Here is a 23,821-nt window from a genome sequence, read left to right on the forward strand (position 1 = left end):
ATTAAGTATAAGTAAGATTACAAATTTTAAATTTATATAAATTTTAAAATTAAAAAATTAAAATTTATATAAATTTTAAAATTAATTTAAATAATAAAAATATAATTATAATTAATTTTAAGAATGAATGATATTTTAAGTAAAGCTAATATTCTTTCTCTTTTATACACTTATATATAATATAAATTTACTATTTAGTTTTGAGATTTAAAATTAAAAAAGTGATTGTTAGAAAAAAATTATTTTAAACATTAATAATAATAATAATAATAATAATTAAGATTAAAATATATTAACTTATTTTTTAATATAATTAAAAAAAATATTTTTAATCTTTAAATGATGGTAACCGATTAAAATGCTTTGGGGATTATCCACAGAGTTGCCGCCTCATTCATTGATCTAATATTCAAAACAAATGAAAAAGGGCAAAATCTATTGTCGGTTCTTCCACTTTATTCAAATATTAAAAGCAGCCGTAGCATTTCTAGGCACATAGTTACTGCTTCCTCTCCGCAATACCACAAACATGGACCTCCGTGAATCGATCGGGAATCAAAACGCCGTCACTTTGGGCCTTTCCAAGCATGTGCTCTTAACCGAAGCCAAAACCTCTAATTCAGTGTTGTCGCCGCTGTCTATCCAGGTGGTGCTTGGCCTCATTGCTGCTGGATCTAAGGGTCCTACCCTCCATCAATTGCTTTCTTTCCTCAACTCCAAGTCCAATGACCACCTCAGCTCTTTCTTCTCCGAACTCGTTTCTGTGGTTTTTGTGGACGGAAGTGCCAGCGGTGGTCCACGCTTGTCATTCGCCAACGGCGTTTGGGTGGACAGGTCACTCTTACTTAAGCCCTCTTTCAAACAGGTTGTGGAAAATGTCTATAAGGCTGCTTCTAATCAAGTTGATTTCCAAAACAAGGTATATTTTCCACTACTCTATGATTATCCACTAATTTTCAGGGCTAATTATTAGATTCACCGGAAAGAATTAAGAAGGTGCTCATTCTCTCACAGAAAAACCCTCCTTATAATATGGTTAAGATAGTAGGTTGATTGTAAGAGAAGATGTATATATATGTAAGAGAAGATGTATATGTACATGATGCACCTAATAATTTCTCTATTTTCATAATATATAGATTGCTTTTCTAGTTTATAGCAGTCTCTGCTTTGTAGGCAAAGAGACAAAACAGGGCAATGTTTCTGAAAGTATGCGTACTTTTGAACCACTCTGCACGGATGATTGAACAATAGCCATGGAAGTCTATATGAACATTTCAACTATGAAACATTATTGTGATACCCCTTTGTCATGTGCAGGGAATTTAATTTTTGTTTAAACTTGCACAGGTTTTTAATAATATCAAATTATCACTATGCACAACATTCACCTGAAAGGAAAAGCATTCTTGCAGATGAATTTCTACCTTGTTGAATTTTGTTGCACCAGAACAATATCTTGGAACCTTCATATCTTATATGTTCTTGAGCTTGAGCATAGTGAAGTTGTGGATTAGGATTTGTTCCATTTCTAGGTTCTTTAGGCTTATGTGAGCATCAAAAGAGTCCACTTCATTTCTCAATTCTCAATTCTTATAGCTTTTTATTTTGTTATAACATAGAACTGTAATATCTTCCCCCATGGCAATATTGTCTCTGATTAAAGGCTATCACCATATATAATTTCATAAACATCAATGGCTTGAATCTACAGTTTAGTATTGATGGCATGGCACACAATTGTCTTTAGTATTGATGCTAATAGGCATAGCCCTGATTTTAATTTTGTGTTGGTGATGAAAGGCTGTTGAAGTGACTAATGAAGTAAATGCATGGGCGGAGAAGGAGACTAGTGGCCTTATCAAAGAGGTTCTTCCTTTTGGATCAGTTGACAATACAACCAGGCTTATATTTGCAAATGCACTTTACTTCAAAGGAGCTTGGAATGAAAAATTTAATGCATCAACTACAAAAGACTATGATTTTTACCTTTTGAATGGTAGCTCGGTTCATGTGTCCTTTATGACTAGCAAGAAGAAGCAATTTATCTGTGCCTTTGATGGTTTCAAAGTCCTAGGGCTTCCTTACAAACAAGGTGAAGCTAAACGCCAATTCTCCATGTACTTCTTCCTTCCAGATGCGAAAAATGGGCTGCCTGCTTTGGTGGAGAAAGTGGGTTCTGATTCTGGGTTTTTAGATCACCACCTTCCACAGCAAAAAGTGGAAGTGGGTGACTTCAGGATTCCTAGGTTTAAGGTTTCCTTTGGATTTGAAGCTTCCAAAACTCTAAAAGGATTAGGACTGGTGTTGCCATTCTCCGACAAAGGAGACTTGACAGAGATGGTGGACTCCTCCATTAGTCAGAACCTGTATGTTTCAAGCATATTCCATAAATCCTTCATCGAAGTAAATGAAGAAGGCACAGAAGCTGCAGCGGCTTCTGCTGGTGTTGTAAACTTGGAAAGTCTTACGCTTGCTGATAAACTGGACTTTGTAGCTGACCATCCATTCTTGTTCCTGATCAGAGAAGACATTAGTGGAATGGTGCTGTTCATTGGCCAGGTGCTTGATCCCTCACAGGCCAAATAAGCCTCATGTACTGGAGAACACATGTGAAGTAGATAAAACATAAACATAAAGGTGTCTTGTTAACTCATGTCTGGTTGATGTATTGTATTTTGCTGTTCCGATGGTAACTTGGGAATTGTTTACGGCGAGGCGTTAATATTTGTGTAATTACCCTTGCTAGAGTGAAATTCCCACCTTGTTCTGAAGTAAAGTACTATTTTATTTTTTATTAGTTTTTTTTCTGTACAGCTTCGCAGTCACGAAAAAGCCCCAAGTTCCTGATTTGTGTTAGCAGTCCTCTGTTGACAGGAGAGTTATAAGGCACATGGATATGATCTACATTTTACTATTTTAGGCACAATTACAATATTCTATTGCTAATTGTACTTATTAAACAAATGCTTCGAAAGAGCTACATAGTAATGCTGGTCGGAGAGAAATGAGAAATATGTACTTTGGGCTGAAATTATAGCGTATGTTAAAGATTTAGATCTTGAACTGGATGCTTTTTTACTTTTTCCATCTTCTTTTTTGCCATCTACTGTATCAAATATGATTTGTTGCCTTTTGTTGGATTAAGAAAAATGGAAAGGAGGGAAAGTTTAAAAATATATATATATATATATATATATATATATATATATATATATATATATATTTAGATATTAAATAGAGAAGAGAAATAAAGAAAATGAGAAAATTTTCATTTATTAACTCATTGTAATTAACTTGAAATATTATTCTTAAAACTAAAAAGGAGAATGGAGAAAAATTAGTATTGTTTGTACTAAATTCTTAAATATCATTTTATAATGAAATGAAAGTATAATAAATATTTATTATCGTTTGTTTTATATTTTATTTTAATAATTTATTAAATAATATAAAAAAATCTAAATTTCTTTCTTATTTGTTATTTAATTTTTCTGTCATTTTTAAGGATTACAACTATTAGGGTATTATGTGCTTGAAGAGAGTGGCGCGGAGGTTTTTTGGCCCTTTGTTTCCGTGGTGGTGCCGTGCCGACGCCCCATTTCCTTCTTCTTTTGTGCAACGGAAAAGAAGTGCCGACGCCTCTATTTGAAGAGAAATTATTCTTTTTTTTTTTCTAGATAAAATTTATTAAATAAACATAATTAATTAAAAATAATCTGATTAACTTTATATGTCTTAAAGGCGTAAAAAATAAAGAGGTAAATTTGAGTTTTTTATATAATTTTTCTAAAATTATTTATTATTATAATGAAAAAGAAATAGATCTATCTTTATAATTAGTTGATTGTGTTCTCATTAAATAAAAAATTAAAAATAAAGATAATTACATGGCCAAGCCTAAAATACATAATTCAGCAATTTTTTTCCCCCACAATTCAGCATAACACATGCTATGGAGTGCATTTAGTTTAAAAAACATATTTATAGTAAAAAAAATAAATTGAAAAACCTTTTTAAATCTTTAGTTAAATAAATTCTTATCAATTTAATTAATTATTTTAAATCATTGACAATTATTTTAGAATTAAATAGGCTCTTGTTTATTTTAATTTATCCTTTTAAGCCCCTAACAATTATTATTAGAATCAAATAAGTTAATGTCAATTTAATTGATATGTTTAAACTCTTATGAATAAAAAATTTACTTTTATAAGCTCCACTTGACGCTGTCTGTGCTTCATTAAATATGAATTTAGTATATCCAGTGAATCTTACGGCGTATAAAATTACTTTTTTACTTCTAACACGAGACATGTCGAAAAGTATTAAATTCAATATTTGGTATATTGAATTGCGATAATAGTGCAAAATATCTATATTTTCAATTATTTGTCTTCTATTGATATAATTAAATCACAGAGAGAGTGTGTGAGAAAGTAGTGGAGACATTAACTCATAGATTATATAACAAAAATAGATATCAACTAAATATATATCTAACACGTAAGTCACATGATAGATATTAGGTCTTTTTAATCTAAATTTTTAATTTTTCACTTTAAAAGTAATTATTGAAAATTTAAATGGATTAATTAAATTAATAAAAATTTATTTAATTCTAATAATAATTATAAAAAAAACTTAAATAAATTAATTTAAGAATTTATTTAATTTTAAAAATAATTATTAAATACTTAAAATCGATAACAACTCATTTTAAGTAATTGTTAAAAGTTTAAAAAGATTTCATTTTAAGAAAAAATAAATTTAGAGCACTCGTTCTAACGCGCCGTGTGGGTTTTGGCTCGAATTTTTATCTCCATCTCCTTTATAAACTACTATTACTTACAATGCCACATGGAGCTCCGTTTTCAATTTAAAATTACGATCGGCAAGGCGCCATTTCTGGAAGAAATTATAGGATAAATCAGTGATTTATATAAGGTATTTTATGTAATTTAATAATATGTAAATAAATAAATAAAATTATATATATATATATATGAGTTTTAATATTATTATTATTTTTTAATTATAACCATATTTACATGCATTTTTAAATGTTATTTATTTATTATGATGATACTTTATAATTTCTACTCCTATAAGAAGGAACAAGAGGCTCCCTGCTGGCCTCAGTTCAAAATTAGCATACCAATTTTTTGGGAAATTATATAGTATTATAGTAATTTTTTTTATCAGAATAGTATTATTACAGTAATTTAATGTCAATATGTAATATAAAATGATAAATAAATATATAAATATAATCATATTTAAAAAAAATTATAAAATAGTTATAAAATTGTAAAATCCACTCATATACATATTTATTTATTGAGACTTACATAAATTTATATACTCACTTATTAATAAATTTTCATTTCGTATAAGATATCTACTACAATGATCACCTTATCTTATCTTCTACAGTGCAGGATTTTTCGCCTGATGCATTATTACAGCAGCTACCAAGATTCTTCCATTGTAAGGCAGAAAATAATTCCATTGCTGAAAGGGCGAGTTAGATATCATATACTATAAAATATTAACTCCATTTTTAATTTAACCTCTATAAGAATTAATAATCATGATAATTCTAAAAAGAAAACAGTAGATGTTGATGATAATCAATAATATATCTCATAATTTTTTTGGAGATTTAAAAAGACAGATGAGATATGATGTGGAAACCCATATATATTTATTATTTATTATTATTTTATTTTAATTTATTAACAATAATTTAATATATTTATAAAAAATATATATTTTATTGGATAGTCTGCTTATTTATTTTTAGATATATATATTATTTTTAAAATTAAATATATATCTGTAATCTGAACAACCCAGTTTAATAATAATTCTTATCTCATTCTACACCTAATAGAACTGTTGAAATATATATATACACCATAATCATCTCTTATGCTAAATTTTGCTCTCAAAACCTATTTGTCACCTCATTTTTCTACCAAATACTCTCAACAGGTATTTTCATTATCTTTTAATTATTGTTATATATATATACGATTTATAATCTGATGTGCACAGAGAATTTCTAAATTTTTACTTCTCTATTCATCACCTTTGATTCTGTTTTCAAGGTAAAAATTTACGTTCTTTATTCAATAATGGATGAATCTAATTTTATTTTCTTTCATTGATCTATTACAACTACTCTATAAATTTTTTTTTTCTTTGATCATTGGTATTAAATTGGGTTGATCATAATTACTGTTAGACAATAATTAATTGTTATTAATATATATATATATATATATATATATATATATATATATATATATATATATATATATATATAAAACTGTTCATCCCCCACCGAAAATAAAGTATAGTTGTTCGTCCTCCACCGGAAATATATATATACATATATTTAAGTTATTTTATTTTATTATTATTTTTTTTTTATATTCTGGGTATGTAGAATATTCAAATATTAATTCTGTCAGTTGAAATTGTCTCTCTTTTATTGAATCTAGCTATTATTTTAGAGGTTCCAAGTGAGTGGTAATTATAGTAGATGACACCGTTTTAGTCCCTTTTAAAAATTCTTAGTATTAAGTTTGTTATTAAAAAAAATTTTAAATCAATATTTTAACAATTATTTTTTATGTGATTTCTAGAGTTTTATTTTATTATTGAATTTTATTTCGATTTTGATTAAATAATTGATTTTGTCAACTATCTCTGCATTAGACCCATTAGGATTCCGGGAATAAGCCTTTTAATGTATTTATATTGATTGATATTTGACTATAAAATTTACCGATGTGTTACACTGTATTGATTTGATATTGATTTGATCTTATTGACTCTCTGAAACTATTGAAATACACTATTAGAATTGCACTATCAGTTATTATTTGTTATCTGAAATTTTTTATTGATTTTGATTTATTTGTACAAATTAATTTTCTATTTTGAATTGGTACTTATGCCCAGTATTTGTTTCTATTATCTGGCCCCGCCATATGGACTATCACGATATTAGGTTGCATTGTCGAGTCATGCATCATTGTAGTTTATGGTTTGCATTAGTATCATATGCATTGATATCTGTGAAGGAGGAGGAAGGTATCTAATATCTGGTAGCGCGCTTACCATCTGGCCTTTGATGATGTGGAGTATCATCGCCCTGGTGCACTGTACTATAAAATTTTTATTGAATGAATTTATTTTATATATATGTTTTATGAAATTATTTTATTAATGATTTTGACAGCATTAACATGATTTTATTGAATAGAAAATTTATTGTGAAATTAATCAAGCGTCTGTCTGTTCCTATTCCGTTGTGTGCTATAATTATCATTCACTGAGCATTTAGCTCAAACCACGTTTTATCTGTCATTATCTGCTTTGGATCGTGAGAATTCTGCTGATCCAAATATTCGTAACACCCCTCACCCGCACAAAGATAGCCGAGCGAGGCATGCTACACGGCGTGCCAGAACACCTAGTCTGTGATTATCTCATTTCTTGAACTCAATTTGATTTTAAGAAGTCATTTATGAAATATTCATATCATGTTGATACTATTATCATACTTTGTTAAAATCAGTGTTTCAAGACTGGTAATAAAAATTTGGCAAGGTGCCGTTTATATTTAGGACTAACTGTCCTTCCAAACCTGTTGAAAACAATTTAATATTATGATATCAAAATCTCAAATATTTCACAGTCCCTATTTCTCAATAAAGTCAATAGACTTTTACAGTCATTAAACAGTTCCATAATACAGTCCATAATAATTTAAATATATACAGAAAATCTCCATATTATTTAATATGTACAAAATATTACAAACTTTAAAGCTTTCATAATATTACAAAATACAAGGCCAAATTTCAAATATACAACAAAAGTACAAAATACAAGATATCCTAAGTCCTACCATGTATGCAATGCAGTGCAGATGACTCTGGACTCCTGTGCAGATCTGATGTCTTACCCGATAGTAGGTCTGCTGGGCTCCCCAGCTGTGTCTCCAATACCTACGCATTACAAAAGCAACGCGCTAAGCAATTTTACTTAGTGGTGATAAATGTAAAGAAATATACATTAAAATAAGGTAAATAAAGTGTTTACAAATTTTTGGTGGTGTTGTATGTCAGTAGATTGAATTTAGGTATTTGAATTTAATAGTACTTGAATTACTGCCCGTGTAGCCTATATACTGACCAGACTGGATAAACGGATATACTGGCACTGAGTACCTAGTACCTCGGGCCGTCACACCATCGGTCACAAAGTGTCTCCCGGTATGCAAATAGCGTGGCTAAAAAGCCTTATAGTCAATCTGGCGATAAGCCAAAAATAAATACACAATATGTATAGCCGTAGGCTATTAAAGTCACAGTGCGGCATAATAGGCCGTAAAAACACAGTATGGCATAAAAGCCATTTACAGAATAGCTGTCAGAATCCTATTGGCATGCCAACCTATCCATATTAGTCAACTAGGCAAACTAGGGCACATTATAAATTAATTGTTTACTTCTTCAATCTTTGGAGTTTACTAACTATTATATAATTCACAAGTCAATGCATGTGTTGACATTTTTAGGTAATATGGATTAGTTGTTTCTAGCATCAATATGTCACAATTTAAATCTCAATATGCTGCCAATGTAGTGCAATTTACCATTTTTACAAGTTGGCATTCATTGCCAAAATGCTTCAAGCATCATTGTATGCAAAATGTCACATTCTTTATTTTTGTGTGCTAGATTGGTCTAGGTTAAAGTCCTATTTACCTTGGTTTTTAGCTTCGGGTCAAAGAAGCAAAATTGTAGCTCTATGTCTTATTGCACGTGGGGCAAAATTTCAGGTCATTCCGAGTTGTGTAGACCAAAATATGGTCAATTTGCTAAAGCTGGACAGATTGCACTTTTGGTGCACAATTTGGTCAATTTTTAGGTCACTTTTGGTTCGGTAGTTTTTGTGCCCAAACTTTGCAAGCCATTTGACTTGGTTCTGGTCATTTCTGGGATTTGGTGTCTTCATAAGACTTGTAGATATAGGTCTTAACTATTCATGGTCAAAATTTCAGATCAATTGGACCTGTTTTGAGTGAGTTATGGCCTAAACACTAACTGCTGCCCAAATGGTCAGTTTTCAGGCCTCAAATGCACTAATCCGGATTTGGTCACTTTTTAAGGTCAGTTTCTAGGCAGAATTTTGGCAACCTTTCTACATGAAAGTTGGCCTATTTGGTGTCTAGTTTCACCCCATATTGGCCTCATACCAATTGGGTTCATAGTTTGGCACTTATGGCCTCATTTAGGTGCTACCTTCAATACACAACCTGCACAAAGCTCATACACTTCCAATTTAATGTTCCTCCTCCTCCTCATTACTACAATATTCAATCAATAACACTTCTATACATATATTGTACACAATTCCATCAAAAATTCTGGGCAGAATACTCAAGTCCACAAGGCACACAATACACCATTAAACTTCAATATTTACATCACCCAAATTCAACATACTTCAATGTTAATATTACACATATACTTCAACATATTCATACTTCAATATCATTTACACTTGCTGCCCACAAATTGACATTAACATATATCATTAATAACCATATATTCACACACAAATTCATGCTATTAGGGGCTGCCAAACATGGCAGTTTGCTCAAGGCTTCAAGGTTCTATTTCACACCTTAAATCTAAACACTACATGTGCATATTTATGCACAAACTTACTCTAACTTTCATTTGAATCAATCAACCTTCATTTTCATTCATTAGAAGTAAAAATAACTCAAGCTCAACAAGGGTTCATGGCTGCCAAAAATGGACAAGTCCATTTCTCACTATTTCTTTTATTTCTCTTCACCAAAACACTCACCTCAACCTAAACACAAGCTTTACCAAAGCAAGGGAGGGATTTTGGACACTTACAACTTTTGATGCTTATCAAAACTTCACCAAATCTGGTTTTTCTTGTTGCCAATATCTTCCCCAAGGTAAGTAGGCAAGCTTTAATGAAGGAAAGAAGTGGAAAGGATGGCTTGATCATGCACCCATGGAGATTGCATGTGGGGTGGCCATGGTGATTTCCATGGTGGAATTCATTACGGCAAAGTAAAATGGGCTGATGAAGAAGATGATGGTGAGTGCTATCTGCTGTCCCAAGGCTGTGATAAGGGTCCCAATATCCAAGTTAGTGGAGCACTAACTTGGATTTTAATGTTAATTATTCAAAGTTTCATAAATTGGATTTTATCCCCCATTTCTTTCACTATTCTTATAATGTATTACAATTTAATTTTTTCATGACATTTTCTAAGTGTAATATCATTTATTTTTAATGGAGATTGAGGTCAAAAGGCAACACTATGTGTCAAATGACCAAAATACCCCACTTCGGTTTATATTCCTGATTTTTTTTTTGTCTGCTTTCGATTTTTCATTTTTCTTTGTACTAATTTATTAATTTTTTTTTGATATTTCTAGTGTCAATTATATTTCAATAAATCTTTATTTATGTCTCAAAATTATATTCAGAGGGTTCCCCGCGGTCCTGGTGTCGGTAATGGCCTTCTCGGTGCGGTCACCCATCGCTATGGTGCCGGCTCGTTTAACTTAGCATCATTTTCTCTCTTTCATTTTTGTTTCATTTTTCTTGTATTTTATTTTTATTTATTTCATCGTTATATGTCTGTTCACTATCACCGAAGTGTAGTTTATTTGACTACTGGAGCAATTGAACGTACAGAACACGTGCAATGGGGATGTTACATTCAGTCCATTTTCTGGAGAGTGACAATCTTTGATTTGTTCTCATGGTATGCCCAAATTCATGTTTTCTCGAGCTAATAATTATTTTAGTTTATTGAACAGTTTAAGTTTTTATTTGAAATCTGTAGAGACTCTATAGTTTACTTATAAGATATTTATGATGTTTATTCAACTTTTTGTTTATTTGAATTTTGTCTATTTTTTTTAGGATTAGTAAGTGACAATATATTAATTTAAGATACTTTGATAAGACTTGCATGATTTAAGAATACTTAAATTATGTATCGATCATAATTCAGAATTTTAAATCGTGACATATGACATTGGCATGACTACATCTGTAGGCAGGCAGCAATGTTTTGGATAGGGTGCCGACCATTGTCTGTCCTTCCTTTATTCAAAAGATAATAATCTTATCAATTATGTATAATTAGTTTAAGTGGGGACTAATTGGATAAGATTAGGGTGTTGGATTTTGACCTCTGTTGATAATCAGGAAGTGAGGTCGCCAACTTGCCAGGTTGGTATGGCGAAGCATTTTCCATGAGAATATACATTGGCGACATCCTTAAGAAACAGCGGCTTATGAATGTGAATAAACCATGGGTCCTTTCATAAAAAAGAAGGCAGGCCAAGTCCTTTCATTAAAAAAAGGCATGGATCATTTGGTTCACTGCAATCATGGAGTATCAAAGTGCATTAAAGAGAATTTGGTCATGGCATGGAAAGCAAGTACTGTTTCTTTTATAAAATTACAGTGGACCATATGGAAAACTTGCTTTTGGATCAATGCCTTAAAGCTGAATTCGCTTTGGTATTCCTGAAGAAGAGAAAAATAAAACAAAAACATGGCGAATTCCTAATTACCCATTAATCAATGACGAAGCTATAATTTTAAAAATGGGAACAAAAATAATTCTCTAAGTATTTAATTCTTAAAAATAATTAGTATTTGAATTATACTTTAAATGATTTGATCTTATTTTAACATTTTTCTATAAAAATATTTTATATATTAATTTATAAATCATGAACATATTAAATTATAATTTATTATATTGACAATTAAATCCAAAACAAATTTCACGATCGAAAACCATATTAAGAGAATAAAATTATTTGAAAGTTTAAATTAAGATTTATAATTATTTATGATTTCAATAATAATATTTAAAAATAAAATATTTAAATAATAAAATATATAAAATACTTCAATTTACTCCTACTTCATGAATTTTTATAATTAATAATTATAAATTATTACGAGGATCAATAACATAATATTAGATAATTGCAAAATTGAGAAATTTTTAATAACAAATTTAACTTTCTTTTTATTTGGCTTTGAATACAACTTAAATTTGAGACTTCATTTCATAAATATACTCAGTGTCAGTTTTTTTTTTTTAACAAAATATCAATTAAAATTTGTTGATATCACATATTTTATCCATGATTTTAATAAATTAAAATATGTGTGTTATTAAAATTTAATTTCTTTCCTTGAATAAATTTATTATAAAAAATTTATTGGGGTTAAAAATAAAAAAAATAGAAAAAATGATGTAAATATGGAAAAAAAAGGTAAATAAATGAGTTAATGTTACAATTCACATAACAAAAATTTATAACATTTGTTCTAAACAAAATGATTTTTTTTTATTTCACTTTTTTTAATTTCAGTATTTAAATTTTTATTAAAGCAAGAATAATTCAGGGGCAAACCTTTTTAATAAGGGGAACAATTTTATTTAACAAAAAATTTGATAATTTTTTTTCTCTAGCCAAAAGTAAGGGAGGCAATTGCCTCCCATGTCTATGGCGTAGCTTCGCCACTGCCATTAATTAATTTCACTAAATTCAGCAAAATCCTCTTAAACTTTTAAAATTAAAAAAATAATAAGTTAAAGTGATGTGCTTGGCGAAATGGCAATTGGGTTTCCCCTCTTCCTCATGAAGACGTAAAGAAATAGTGATTTGGTTGTCATGGCATGGGAATGGAAACGGAGGGGACGTAACCGACTCTTAAGTCCTGACAAGGATAAGAGTTTAAAGAGTCGTTAAAAACAGTGGCCATGCCAATAAAACAAAGGGCATAATGGTGAATACAATGCAAGTAGAAAGCCATTGCAAGTAAAGAGCAAAAGCTTGTTTATTAACAAGTGCAAAGAACTCGAGGATCACGCGTTCTTCTGCTTATACGTTATCCAAAAACCAAAGCGTTCATGTTTATGCAGAGTTATGTTATGCTTCTCAGTACACGACAACCTTAACGCAAATCCAATACTCGCTCCTTTCTTCTACTAGTATTATTTTTAATTATCACCCATTTATCTTCTATAGCTCATCTCTCTGTTCTCCAATAGAAAAATGAATGACCTCAACCCATTGATCTAATTTCTCTCTCTCTCTCTCTCTCTCTCTCTCAGGTCATTTATTTGTTTTCGTTTCTTGGAACATCTCCGGAAGGCTTTCCTCTCTCTTCCCCTTCTTTCCTTTTCTTGCTCTATTTTTGTTGTATTTTCTTTCTCTTTCTCAGTCTCTTGGTTTTGGTCTGTCTATCTCTCTCTTGTTTCGGTCGGTGATTTGTTTCTAGCTTTTCAGTAGATAAAGAGAAGTGTAGACAAGAGAGAGCATTTGAAGTTGCATAGTTTATCTACTTAAGCAGGGAAGGCGAAGAGTAATAAATAAACGATAAATATGGTGGAAACAGCCAACAACCAACAGCCACCTCCACCTCAAGCGGCGGCCCCACCACCTCCACCTCCATCTCTTGCCGTTTCAAGGGGTCCCACTTGGACTCCGGCCGAGCAGCTCCAGCAGCTCCAGTACTGCATCCATTCCAACCCTTCCTGGCGTTAGTATCTCTTTTCCCTCTGTTACTGTCTTTATTGCTTTTGGTGATTCCTTTTTGATAGTTTAATACTTCAAACATATATATATATTCGGCTATTCAATCCTCTGAAAAAATTTGGGTAAAGTTTAGGCTTATGTGAAAGGAGGATGCTTTTCATAGAGTGGGATAGAATATATCTATCCTAGTTTGTGCATGTCTCCATCTTTTTGATGGGATTGACGCTTGGAGATCGATCTTGAAATTTTATCATATGCTTTATCTTTTTTTCTTTTTTTTTTTTTATTGTGACTTATATACTGGATTCTGATTCCTTTTTTGATTTTGAAAACTCGGTGCTTTCTCTGCCATTGGTATATGTAGATCCCGTGGCTGATCCCATGGTATTCCTATAATAGAGCAAATCTGAATCAATGATAGTATGAATAGAACTTTTTTTAATGTACTTTTTGTTGACATTTCCGAGCTAAATTATTGCCTTTGAAATGCCATTTTTTAAATTGTAAAAGATTTTGATCTCGATTCTTTGCTATGCTTTTCTTTATGTTCATCTGCAGCTAATCCCGATTAAGCTATTGAATTTTGCAGCTCAGACAGCTTTTCTGGCATTTCAACACTATATTGTGATGCTTGGAACTATAGTTTTAATTGCCAGCAATCTTGTGCCGCGAATGGGTGGGGACCATGTAGGTTTTACCCACCATCAGAATATTTCTTAGCTACTCACATATTGATGGACCACAGAATATCTAATAATCTGAATTTGGTATTACTATGAACAGGGTGATAAAGCCCGTGTGATTCAAACATTACTCTTCATGGCGGGGGTGAATACACTGATTCAAACATTCATTGGAACAAGGCTTCCCACTGTGATGAGTGCATCAGTTGCATTCACCTTACCAGTGTTGTCGATCATCAAGGATTTGTCCGATGAAAACTTTGCAGATGAGCATGATGTATGAAGTACTAAACTTAGATATAATTGAAACTCAAACAAAAATTTCATTCCTGCATTTTTTGCAAGTGGTAGTAAATTTCATATGCTTGGGTTGGCCAAAGTAAACCAGCTTGCCTTTTTTTTGGTTTTCTACCAACATATCCTTATTGTTCTTTATTATTCTCCAAAACTTTTGATCACATTGGTATGGCGGTCGCAGAGATTTACCCACACTATGAGAACTATTCAAGGATCGTTAATTGTTTCTTCCTTCGTCAATATCATCCTTGGGTTTAGTTTTGCATGGGCCAATTTGATATGGTAACTTAATTTCAGATTGTGAGTTTATTCTAATTCTTATAGTACTTCATCTTTATTGTGAGTTCCATTTTCTTAAAAAAAATGAGATCCTAAAATTCTTTCCATTTGCTTTAATCTCCCCAGCTTATTTACCCCCATTGTTATAGTACCAGTGGCTTGTGTGGTGGGGCTTGGTCTGTTCATGAGGGGCTTCCCACTGGTAATTTCTTTTTGACAAGACTGTAATTTTTGTGCTGTTGAAAGTTAGTAATAAAAACCACATTTCACCCTGTGCATTTTATTCAGCTTGCTAACTGCGTGGAGATTGGCCTGCCTATGCTGATTATACTAGTCATTTGCCAGGTAATACTTCTTGAAAATATCAAGTTAACTACGAAAATTCTACTCCATGTGATTGTAATAAAGCCTTGTGTTTTCTGTAGTATTTGAAGCATCTCCATCCAAGGAGCCGTCCTATACTTGAAAGGTTTGGCTTGCTTTTCTGTGTTGGAATTGTCTGGGCTTTTGCTGCTATCCTTACTGTTGCTGGTGCCTACAACAATGTTGGAGAACAAACTAAAATGAGTTGTCGCACAGATCGATCCTATCTTATATCATCTGCTCCATGGTATCGTCCAGATGACCCATCTTTCTGTTGGTTTAATTTATTCATTTTCCCCTTTTGATTTAGTACATTATTATAATAATACAATTCTTTCCTGTTTTAAGGGTTCGAGTCCCATACCCTTTTCAGTGGGGTGCTCCCATATTTAGAGCAAGCCATGTCTTTGGGATGATGGGGGCAGCGCTTGTTTCATCTGCAGAGGTTCAATCCTTGCCAGCAAAATTTTAACGTTTTATCAATGTAGATGCAATTTGAAATTGCAGCTTGTGGCACCTTCTATTCAAATTAACTAAGTTTTGATTAGATATCAAATAATTAATATATATATATATATATATATATATTTCATGGATACAATTTTTGTCCTCTATTTCATTTCCTTGATGGAGCACGGAATTTTGCTGTTTAGATTTTTATTATCCTAACCAATTTATGAACTTCTGATGTAGTCCACCGGAACATATTTTGCCGCAGCAAGGCTTGCAGGTGCTACACACCCTCCAGCACATGTTCTTACCAGAAGTATTGGTCTGCAGGTAAAGTTTCTTATAGTTATCCACTCACTTTCCTCCATAACATGTTGTCACTTGGAGATATGATTGTTTTGTTTTTACAATATAGGGTGTTGGCATGCTGCTTGAAGGAATCTTTGGTGCTGCTGTTGGCAACACTGCTTCTGTGTAAGTTTGGCCCTTTTTAGGTACCTCAAGTTATATTAATGCCACAGATTCTGCAGCTGCATGCTTCTATCAGGCAGCTATTTCCAATTTCCCATTCCATCACAAGTACATTATCTAGGCTAGCAGAGATAACTGATCTTATCCTGGATAAGGAGCTTCCCATGGAAGAGCTTAACAATGTATGGCCATTCATGCATTGTCCCTTTCTTTTGGATTTCTCTTTGTCTGAGTTTTACCATTTTCAGAGGACAAAGCAAGTGAGGTTGTCAGAGTTAGTGAAGGCACCCACTATTTGTTCATTGTGAAATACTCTCATGGGAAACAAAAACTGAAGTTAATTAAATGTACTTGTGCAAATTTCACATGCTTGCATGTGCACCTCTGATAATGGCACAGCTATCTTAAGTGGCATAATTATTTATTTTTTTATATATTTTACTTAGCAGATTACTTCCCAACTCAAACGTTGAACCTTCAATTTGCTAAGCTTTTTCTTTATTCTTATTTTGACTTTTGTGATGTGATGCCTTTGTGGCAAATCTCTTTAGAATTGGCTTGTCTTATAGATTGCTGCCGAAAGATATAAGAGCTATTTAATTTGAAAAGAAGTTTGATTCTCAGTGGAGTGGTGAATATGCCATATATTAAAAAACCATACTGTTGTTCAATGGTATATAAATTTGTGTCATCTGATGGTGTTGCAGTGAAAATGTTGGCCTTCTTGGACTTACACACATTGGGAGCCGAAGAGTGGTGCAGATATCAACTGCTTTCATGATCTTTTTCTCCATATTTGGTTTGTTTCTGTGTATCCCTCATAGATTCCATAGATATTTGACCTGGGCTTGTAATTTTATGCGTGTTCTGATCCTATTTCAGGGAAGTTTGGTGCCTTGTTTGCGTCTATTCCTCTGCCAATATTTGCTGCTATATATTGTGTTCTATTTGGAATTGTTGGTCAGTGATTCTCTTATCATTTTCGATAATTTTATTTGTTTCTAATAATGTTATATAAATATGTTATGCAATTTTTAATGCGAATTTTTTCTCTATTTTCCTTCCTTCAGCTGCTATTGGGATTTCCTTTATACAGTTCTCTAACAATAACTCCATGAGAAACCATTACATCTTGGGCTTGTCTTTGTTCCTTGGGATATCAATACCTCAATATTTTGTCAGCAACACCACCATGGAAGGGCATGGACCAGTTAAAACAGATGGTGGATGGGTGAGTTGCATAAAAAAAGACAATACTTTTCTCTTTGGACTATCATTTGATTCCTTTTGGCTGTTCATCCACTAGAGTCGTGGTCCTATTCAGATCCCTTTGTTTCTCAGTAGGAAACAAAGAGTAACCCACTGAAAAAAAAGCGTCTTCCCATTGTGCCAGTTTATCTGATGTGCATGTTTTGTAAAAATCTGCAGTTCAATGACATATTGAACACAATTTTCTCATCACCTCCGACCGTGGCAATGATCATTGGAACGTTGCTGGATAACACACTTGATGCAAGGCATACCATTAATGACAGAGGAATTCCATGGTGGAAACCTTTCCAGCACCACAAGGGGGATGTTCGAACTGAGGAGTTTTACAGTCTTCCTCTCCGGATAAACGAGTGGTTACCCTCTAGATATCTCTGAAGAAAAAAACTCACCTCGTTGTATAGTAGGCATACAAGCAGCAAATTTCATGTTCTTAAATCTTAATAAGACAAAGCTGTAACAATTGGTGAAGGTTCGTTTTTTATTTTATTGTACTGAAAGGTTGATCTCAAAATCGTTTATTTCTAAGTCGTTTAGACTGAAAAAATAGAATCTTTGATTCCAATAAATTTTTAAATAAATTTTTGAGATGAAGGTTGATCCTGACGTGATTTGCAATTTATCAGTTGTAAGAGAGAATGAAAATGTGAATCATTTTCATTTTTTTTAGAATAAAAAAAATTAAATCTCGAAAGTCAAATAAACTATTGGAGAAATTAGCTTCTCGAATAGAAACCCATGTGCCTACCTTCTGTGTATCTCCTCAAATTAATGGAATCTAATTTCATTTATTAAAAAAAAAAAATCCATGCGAATTTTCTAAGTTTCCCACTTATACCACTCCATGTCCATGCTTTATCCCTTAATTTATTATATTTTTAATTCAGTGGTGTCACATTGGGACCGTCACTTTAATGGTTTTCATAAAAAATGACCCCTTAAAACAATTTCTACTGCGCTAGTGACTACATCACGATATTGAAAGGTTGATGAGTATAACTCTAGGTTATGATTGCTTCAAAAAATAAATTATTGATGAGTAGTGCACAACGTGTTCGTAACGTTAACGATATATAGACATCTACCTACCAAATTTTCGTTGATCTCCTCAGTGTTTTTAATTATTAATTATAAATTAATTCTTTATCCATCACATATAATTTCATTTATTTTTAACTAAATTTTAAAGGAAATCATATAATTAAAACGTTAAATAAGTAGTTGCTTGTTGAAATTTTCTTTGAACTAAAAATTTGGTAAATTATTGTTTCATCTTGTAATTTGTCATAATAAATAATTCGGTCTCAATAATTTACAAAGTCAATAATTGAGTTTTTCATATTTAATTTTATTCATAATTTAATTTATTCATCTAATTTTATTTGATATATTTCCTCAATCAATTCTTCATTTCTCTTTCTCCTCGATCTTATATTTTTTGCTTTGCAATTAACCCCTTTTTATTTATTGTTTTACAATTTATTCATCACTTTCTTATTTAGTAATTTATCATTTTATTATTTTTTTTATTTATATTAATTATAATAATAATAATTAAATTTTAATCTCAAACTAATTGAATCGATTATGTAAGTGTTTTTTCACTAGTCAATTTTCACTTGCACTAATTGCAATAAAAAAAATTACAACAACGTTGCTATTCTTTTAATGTACCCAAACCACTAAACAAACTCCTATGAGGGAGATGTTAATTGATGCAATGAAGTCCCATTGAAAATGTGCACTCAACCAGTAGGACGCCAGGCAACACATATGCCAAAGTTGACCAATGAAGGCTCCTTGACTGGGTCTCAGCACTCCACAGTCAACACTCAGCGGCAGCGTTGTACGCAGGGTCCACACGGCTCCCGCTGTCTCTAGCCGTGCATTCACACAGCCAGAGCTATCTCTTGCCGCGCTTTCTTTAAAATCACAAAAACTGATGAAAAGGATTGGACCCACACATCCAAGAATCTAATAAAGGCGCGGATCACACACACCGGGTATATACTCATGCAATTAGAAATTGATAACTAATTTAAAATTATGATAAGAACTAATTTAATTATAGTTTCTATTTGATTAATTTATAAATTAATTTATATGAGTGCATGGGTATAAGAAATTTCCAAGGAGGTCATCAGAATGGTAAAAAAAAAGAGAAAGATTTAAATCCAACAAACCCTCACCGCGTATACATTTGTTTTATTCTATTTTGGTCAAAATTATATTTTTTCATCATTAAGAATATGTTTAGTTTTGACTTTTGACTAAAGCTATTGCAAGGAATTAAATTATTCTAAAAATATGAATTTTTAGTTTCTAAATTTAAATTTAAATAAAAAATTATTAAACTCAGAACTAATAGCAAATCTCTCTTTTATGAATCCAAAGATATCTAATTATTTAGATATTCTTAGAATTCATATATCAAGTTTTCATTTCAGAAGTTAATTTATGGTGGAAATAAATCATTGTATAATATTTGGAATAAGATTAGCTAAACAAAAGTCTATCCCTTTGCAATTTCGTCCTTAATTCGATCGGGTTGTTTTCAAAATTATAAAATTTTAAATTTAAATTATAATTGGAACCAAAACAAAGAGTTAATATGAGAAAAAAAATAATTATTTACATTGATTTCTACCAGTATCGACAGAGTACAATACAATGTAATCATTCATCAAGCCAGTCCAGATTGAATTGTTCCTCTGCAACCTGGACATGAAGATTATTCTTCCTCACTTCCTTCCACAACCACGAAACCTCTTCATCACAAATTACACTGCGCAAAGATTCTAAAGACTCGACTGAAGCTGGTAGTTTCCAAATCTCTGAGCATTCCCTCATGTCAATCTTCTCCAACATTGATAATTTACCCATCTTCTCTGGAAGACTTTTTAAATTAATACATTGAGAAATGTCTAGGTACTTCAATGACACCAGCTCACATATGCTTGACGGAAGCATCTTCAGAGTCGGGCAAGCATACAACCTTAGAATTTGTAGAAATCTCAGGTTACCCAAATTAGTAGGGATTTCTTTTAGATTGGGGCAATTGGTTATACTAAGACTCTTCAGAGAATGCATCCTACAAATGCTAAGAGGTAACTTTATCAAATCATCACAGTGATCAATTGTGAGCTGCGAGAGGGAAGGGAAGATTTGGGCTAGGTCTATGACAGATTGATCGAGGCTGTTATTGATCTTGCATAGGATGAGAGATATTTTTTGCAAATTTTTCAAGGGGATGGTAGATTCTGTCAATTGAGCAACTGAAACTTTTTCAAGCCAAAGGCTCTTCAAGTTAGCCAAATCAGAAAAGACTGAAAAATTGTGAAGTGTTGCATTTTGTGTACTGTAATTTATCACTATCAGTGCCCTAAGGTTTGGCATGTTATCAATGAAGGGAGGCAAGAAGTACTCATTAGCTGAGAAGTTCACGATCAGGACTTCAGTTTTGGGGAAATCCATCTGGAACCATTCCATTTCTCCCATCTCACCTGTATATCAGGATTAAGACAACAAGAAACGAAGAAATTAGAGCTAGAACCTCATTTGAATTACATAGACATAGTTTAAAAGCAAACTCACAGAAAAGTGAGAGAGAGAAAGAGAGAGAGACCTGTATGAATTGAAACAATTTGAGCATGGAATGGCAGATCAGCACTTCTCACCCATTCTTTTGGAACCTCTGCTTCTCTTCTTGCCATTAGTAATCGCTTGCGTTCATTTACATTTCCATGATTAGCCAAATGAATAGCAAGATCCCGCAACACATCATGTTGAGTAATAGAGATCTCATAGTAACTGCTATATAGATCTCCAGCTCTGCCAAATAAGCCAATCAAAAGAATTAGATAAGCTATATCTCTTCTAAATAACAGCAACTTAGATTACTTAGTTTGATGAACATACCGTGCATCCTTCACCAAAGTGAGAAGATTCTTGTCTGAAAGTTCAACAAGGATAGCAAAAGCTTCTTCCTCATCAAGGTCATGTATCTCAACCCACATATTGATGAGAACATCAAGAGGGATCTTCTTGTCTTCAGGAAAGCACCCCAAATCCAAGAAGCACTCCCTAACCTTTTTAGACAAGAATTGAATGCTTATGGCCATCCTATCAAGCAATTTGCTTTCATGGGATTCACAAATAGGTTCACCCTTTGACAATCTTTTCTTTGCACTCGCCCAGTACATTTCGGGTTGGTCCCTTAGTGAAGCTCCAATCACTTTGAGAGCCAAAGGAAGTCCTTTGCACTCATTTACGATCTGTCAAAGAACATATACAATTCTTTAATTAGTGTCATTAACATTCATAACTCAATGTCAACTGTGTAAGGGACAGACACAAACACAGAAACCAGAGGAGATTTAATATAACCTGCTTGACCAAATTGGCATCAGCAGCAGGAGGAACAGATTTTTGTCCAAAAGCAGAGAGGCAGAAGAGGGATATTGCCTCCTCTCCCTTCAACAATTCTACTTCATAAGTATCACTGAGAACTGTTGGGAATTTGAATCGCGAAACCACAAGTGTTTTGCATCCAGGTACTCTAAAAATTAGCTGTTCAAGTACAGAAAGTGACCACACATCATCCAAAACAACCAACATTCGAGGTCCAATTCTCAGATTAAATTGTGGATTCCATTTGGTGATCACATCATTGACACCCTCAGCCACAAAATCACTTCCTGAAACAAATCTCCATATATTTGCCCTTAATTGTTCCAGATTTGGAGACTGTGACACTGTCAGGGACAAAATCCTATTCTGGAAATGACCTGGAAATCAAGATAAACAGAGTCAATGAGAAAGCTATGCGAATAAGTTGGCTTATAATTCTGGAATATAAGACCATAAATGAATCATCATCTATTTAATAACTAGTCGTTCAGAAAACCCGATCTAAAAGCAATTAGAAAAGCTTCTTGAAAGTAATTTATATCACAGCATCTAATTCCTCTAAATTGAATTGATAATTTATAAAGGAACTTACTTCTAACTTCATCATCTCTGCAAATTTCATTAGCCAAAGTGGTCTTCCCAGAGCCACCAATCCCACAAATCCCAACAGCCCCTAAATCTTCTCTCCCAATCACCATCTCCTTCACTTTCCTCTTCCCCACCTCCATGCCCACCCCCAATAAATTTACTAAACTAGTCTCCCACCTCTCCTTCTCCACTTCGACTCTCTTCACTGTCTCCTCCATCCACCCTCCACTCCCCACCCCAATATTCATAGCCCCAAGCCTCTGCTCCACTCGCTTCGCCGAATTCTCCAGCCTATCAAAACTCTCCGCCATCTGAAACCTCAGATGATGCACGTCAGCCAAAACATGTGCCTGCATCGGTCCATTAACGAACCTCCAAACATTCTTTTCAAGCCTTTCCATCTTTCTGGCAAGTTGAAGGTTTTTGTAGACATTCCACCGATTGGAGGCGAGGACCTTGCGGGCCAGCTCGAGGCCCTCGCGGAGATTCTCCGAGAGGCGGTCGAGTTGTACTTGGCGCATGGCGGGGAGTTCGACTCCGGAGAATTTGATTTCTTGAATGATAGGGAGAAGTTCATTTATGCTGGTTATTAGCGAGTCCGCACTCGTTTTACACATGCAGGATTTGTGCGATATTTTAAATAGCATTTTGAGAAGCTCGGTGGCTATCTCGCCGGCGAAGAAATCTGTCATCGCCGTCGGTGGTGATCGGGCGGTGTTGGAGGAATTTGATAGCGGGGGAGTTGTGTCGCGGAGGTTCAAAAGCTAACGCTGTAACACATAAGTGCAATATATGGTCCGAGAAGGGGAAGGTATGGAATTGGCTCCTGAGAAAGAATTTGTTCCAAAGATTGATTTTTTTTTTTTTTAAATAAATAAAACATGAAATTCAATTTAATTTCACAATATTTTGTATTTTAAATTAAACCAAATAAGCTTTTCGTTTACTAATTTTGATATTATTTAATGTTATTAATTTTTAATTTTAAAAAATAAAACTAAGGTTGTGTTTTAGATTTTAAAATTTAAATTTAAATTTAAATATTTAATTTAAATTTTAAAATCTATAAATTTATAAATATTTTATTTGACTAATAAAAAAAAATTCTATATAAATGTACGTAGAATTGGATGGATTTAAAATAATAAATTAAAAGTAGTTATTTTAAATTTTTAGTTTTTAAAATTATTATGAATATATAAAATTTGTACTAAATTTAATTTTATTTTTATTTAAAATATTTAAATAATATATTTAATTTAAATTTAAATTTATATAATTAAATAGCTCAATCCAAACATAGCTATCGAGCAATTTATTTTGATCTTTTGTGTTGACTTGATAATTTTAAATAAATTAAATTATTAA

The 23,821-nt window shown here is 32.4% G+C and overlaps 3 protein-coding genes across 3 annotated transcripts; 2 read left to right on the forward strand and 1 right to left on the reverse strand.

The window, feature by feature from the left end:
- Positions 1–437: 437 nt before the first annotated feature.
- LOC110640811 (serpin-ZX) lies at positions 438–2,800 on the forward strand. The gene is made up of 2 exons (XM_021792314.2): positions 438–919; positions 1,804–2,800. The coding sequence occupies exons 1-2, from the start codon at positions 530–532 to the stop codon at positions 2,587–2,589; spliced, it is 1,176 nt and encodes a 391-aa protein (XP_021648006.2). The 5' UTR covers positions 438–529; the 3' UTR covers positions 2,590–2,800.
- A 10,111-nt stretch (positions 2,801–12,911) lies between these two features.
- On the forward strand, positions 12,912–17,983 carry LOC110640800 (nucleobase-ascorbate transporter 3). Its single transcript, XM_021792297.2, has 14 exons — positions 12,912–13,647; positions 14,233–14,330; positions 14,427–14,603; positions 14,805–14,905; positions 15,029–15,104; positions 15,191–15,247; positions 15,328–15,512; positions 15,614–15,710; positions 15,959–16,045; positions 16,131–16,189; positions 16,894–16,985; positions 17,069–17,146; positions 17,257–17,417; positions 17,615–17,983. Exons 1-14 carry the CDS (start codon positions 13,491–13,493, stop codon positions 17,831–17,833), a joined length of 1,644 nt encoding a protein of 547 aa, XP_021647989.1. The 5' UTR covers positions 12,912–13,490; the 3' UTR covers positions 17,834–17,983.
- Positions 17,984–20,067: 2,084 nt separating this feature from the next.
- On the reverse strand, positions 20,068–23,272 carry LOC110640808 (probable disease resistance protein At4g33300). Its single transcript, XM_021792307.2, has 5 exons — positions 22,458–23,272; positions 21,842–22,242; positions 21,374–21,729; positions 21,081–21,286; positions 20,068–20,958 (listed from the first exon to the last, which is right to left on the reverse strand). The coding sequence occupies exons 1-5, from the start codon at positions 23,143–23,145 to the stop codon at positions 20,132–20,134; spliced, it is 2,478 nt and encodes an 825-aa protein (XP_021647999.2). The 5' UTR covers positions 23,146–23,272; the 3' UTR covers positions 20,068–20,131.
- Between the last annotated feature and the right edge of the window lie 549 nt (positions 23,273–23,821).

This window comes from Hevea brasiliensis, chromosome 12 (assembly GCF_030052815.1).
Source record: "Hevea brasiliensis isolate MT/VB/25A 57/8 chromosome 12, ASM3005281v1, whole genome shotgun sequence".
NCBI classification, from domain to species: Eukaryota; Viridiplantae; Streptophyta; class Magnoliopsida; order Malpighiales; family Euphorbiaceae; genus Hevea; species Hevea brasiliensis.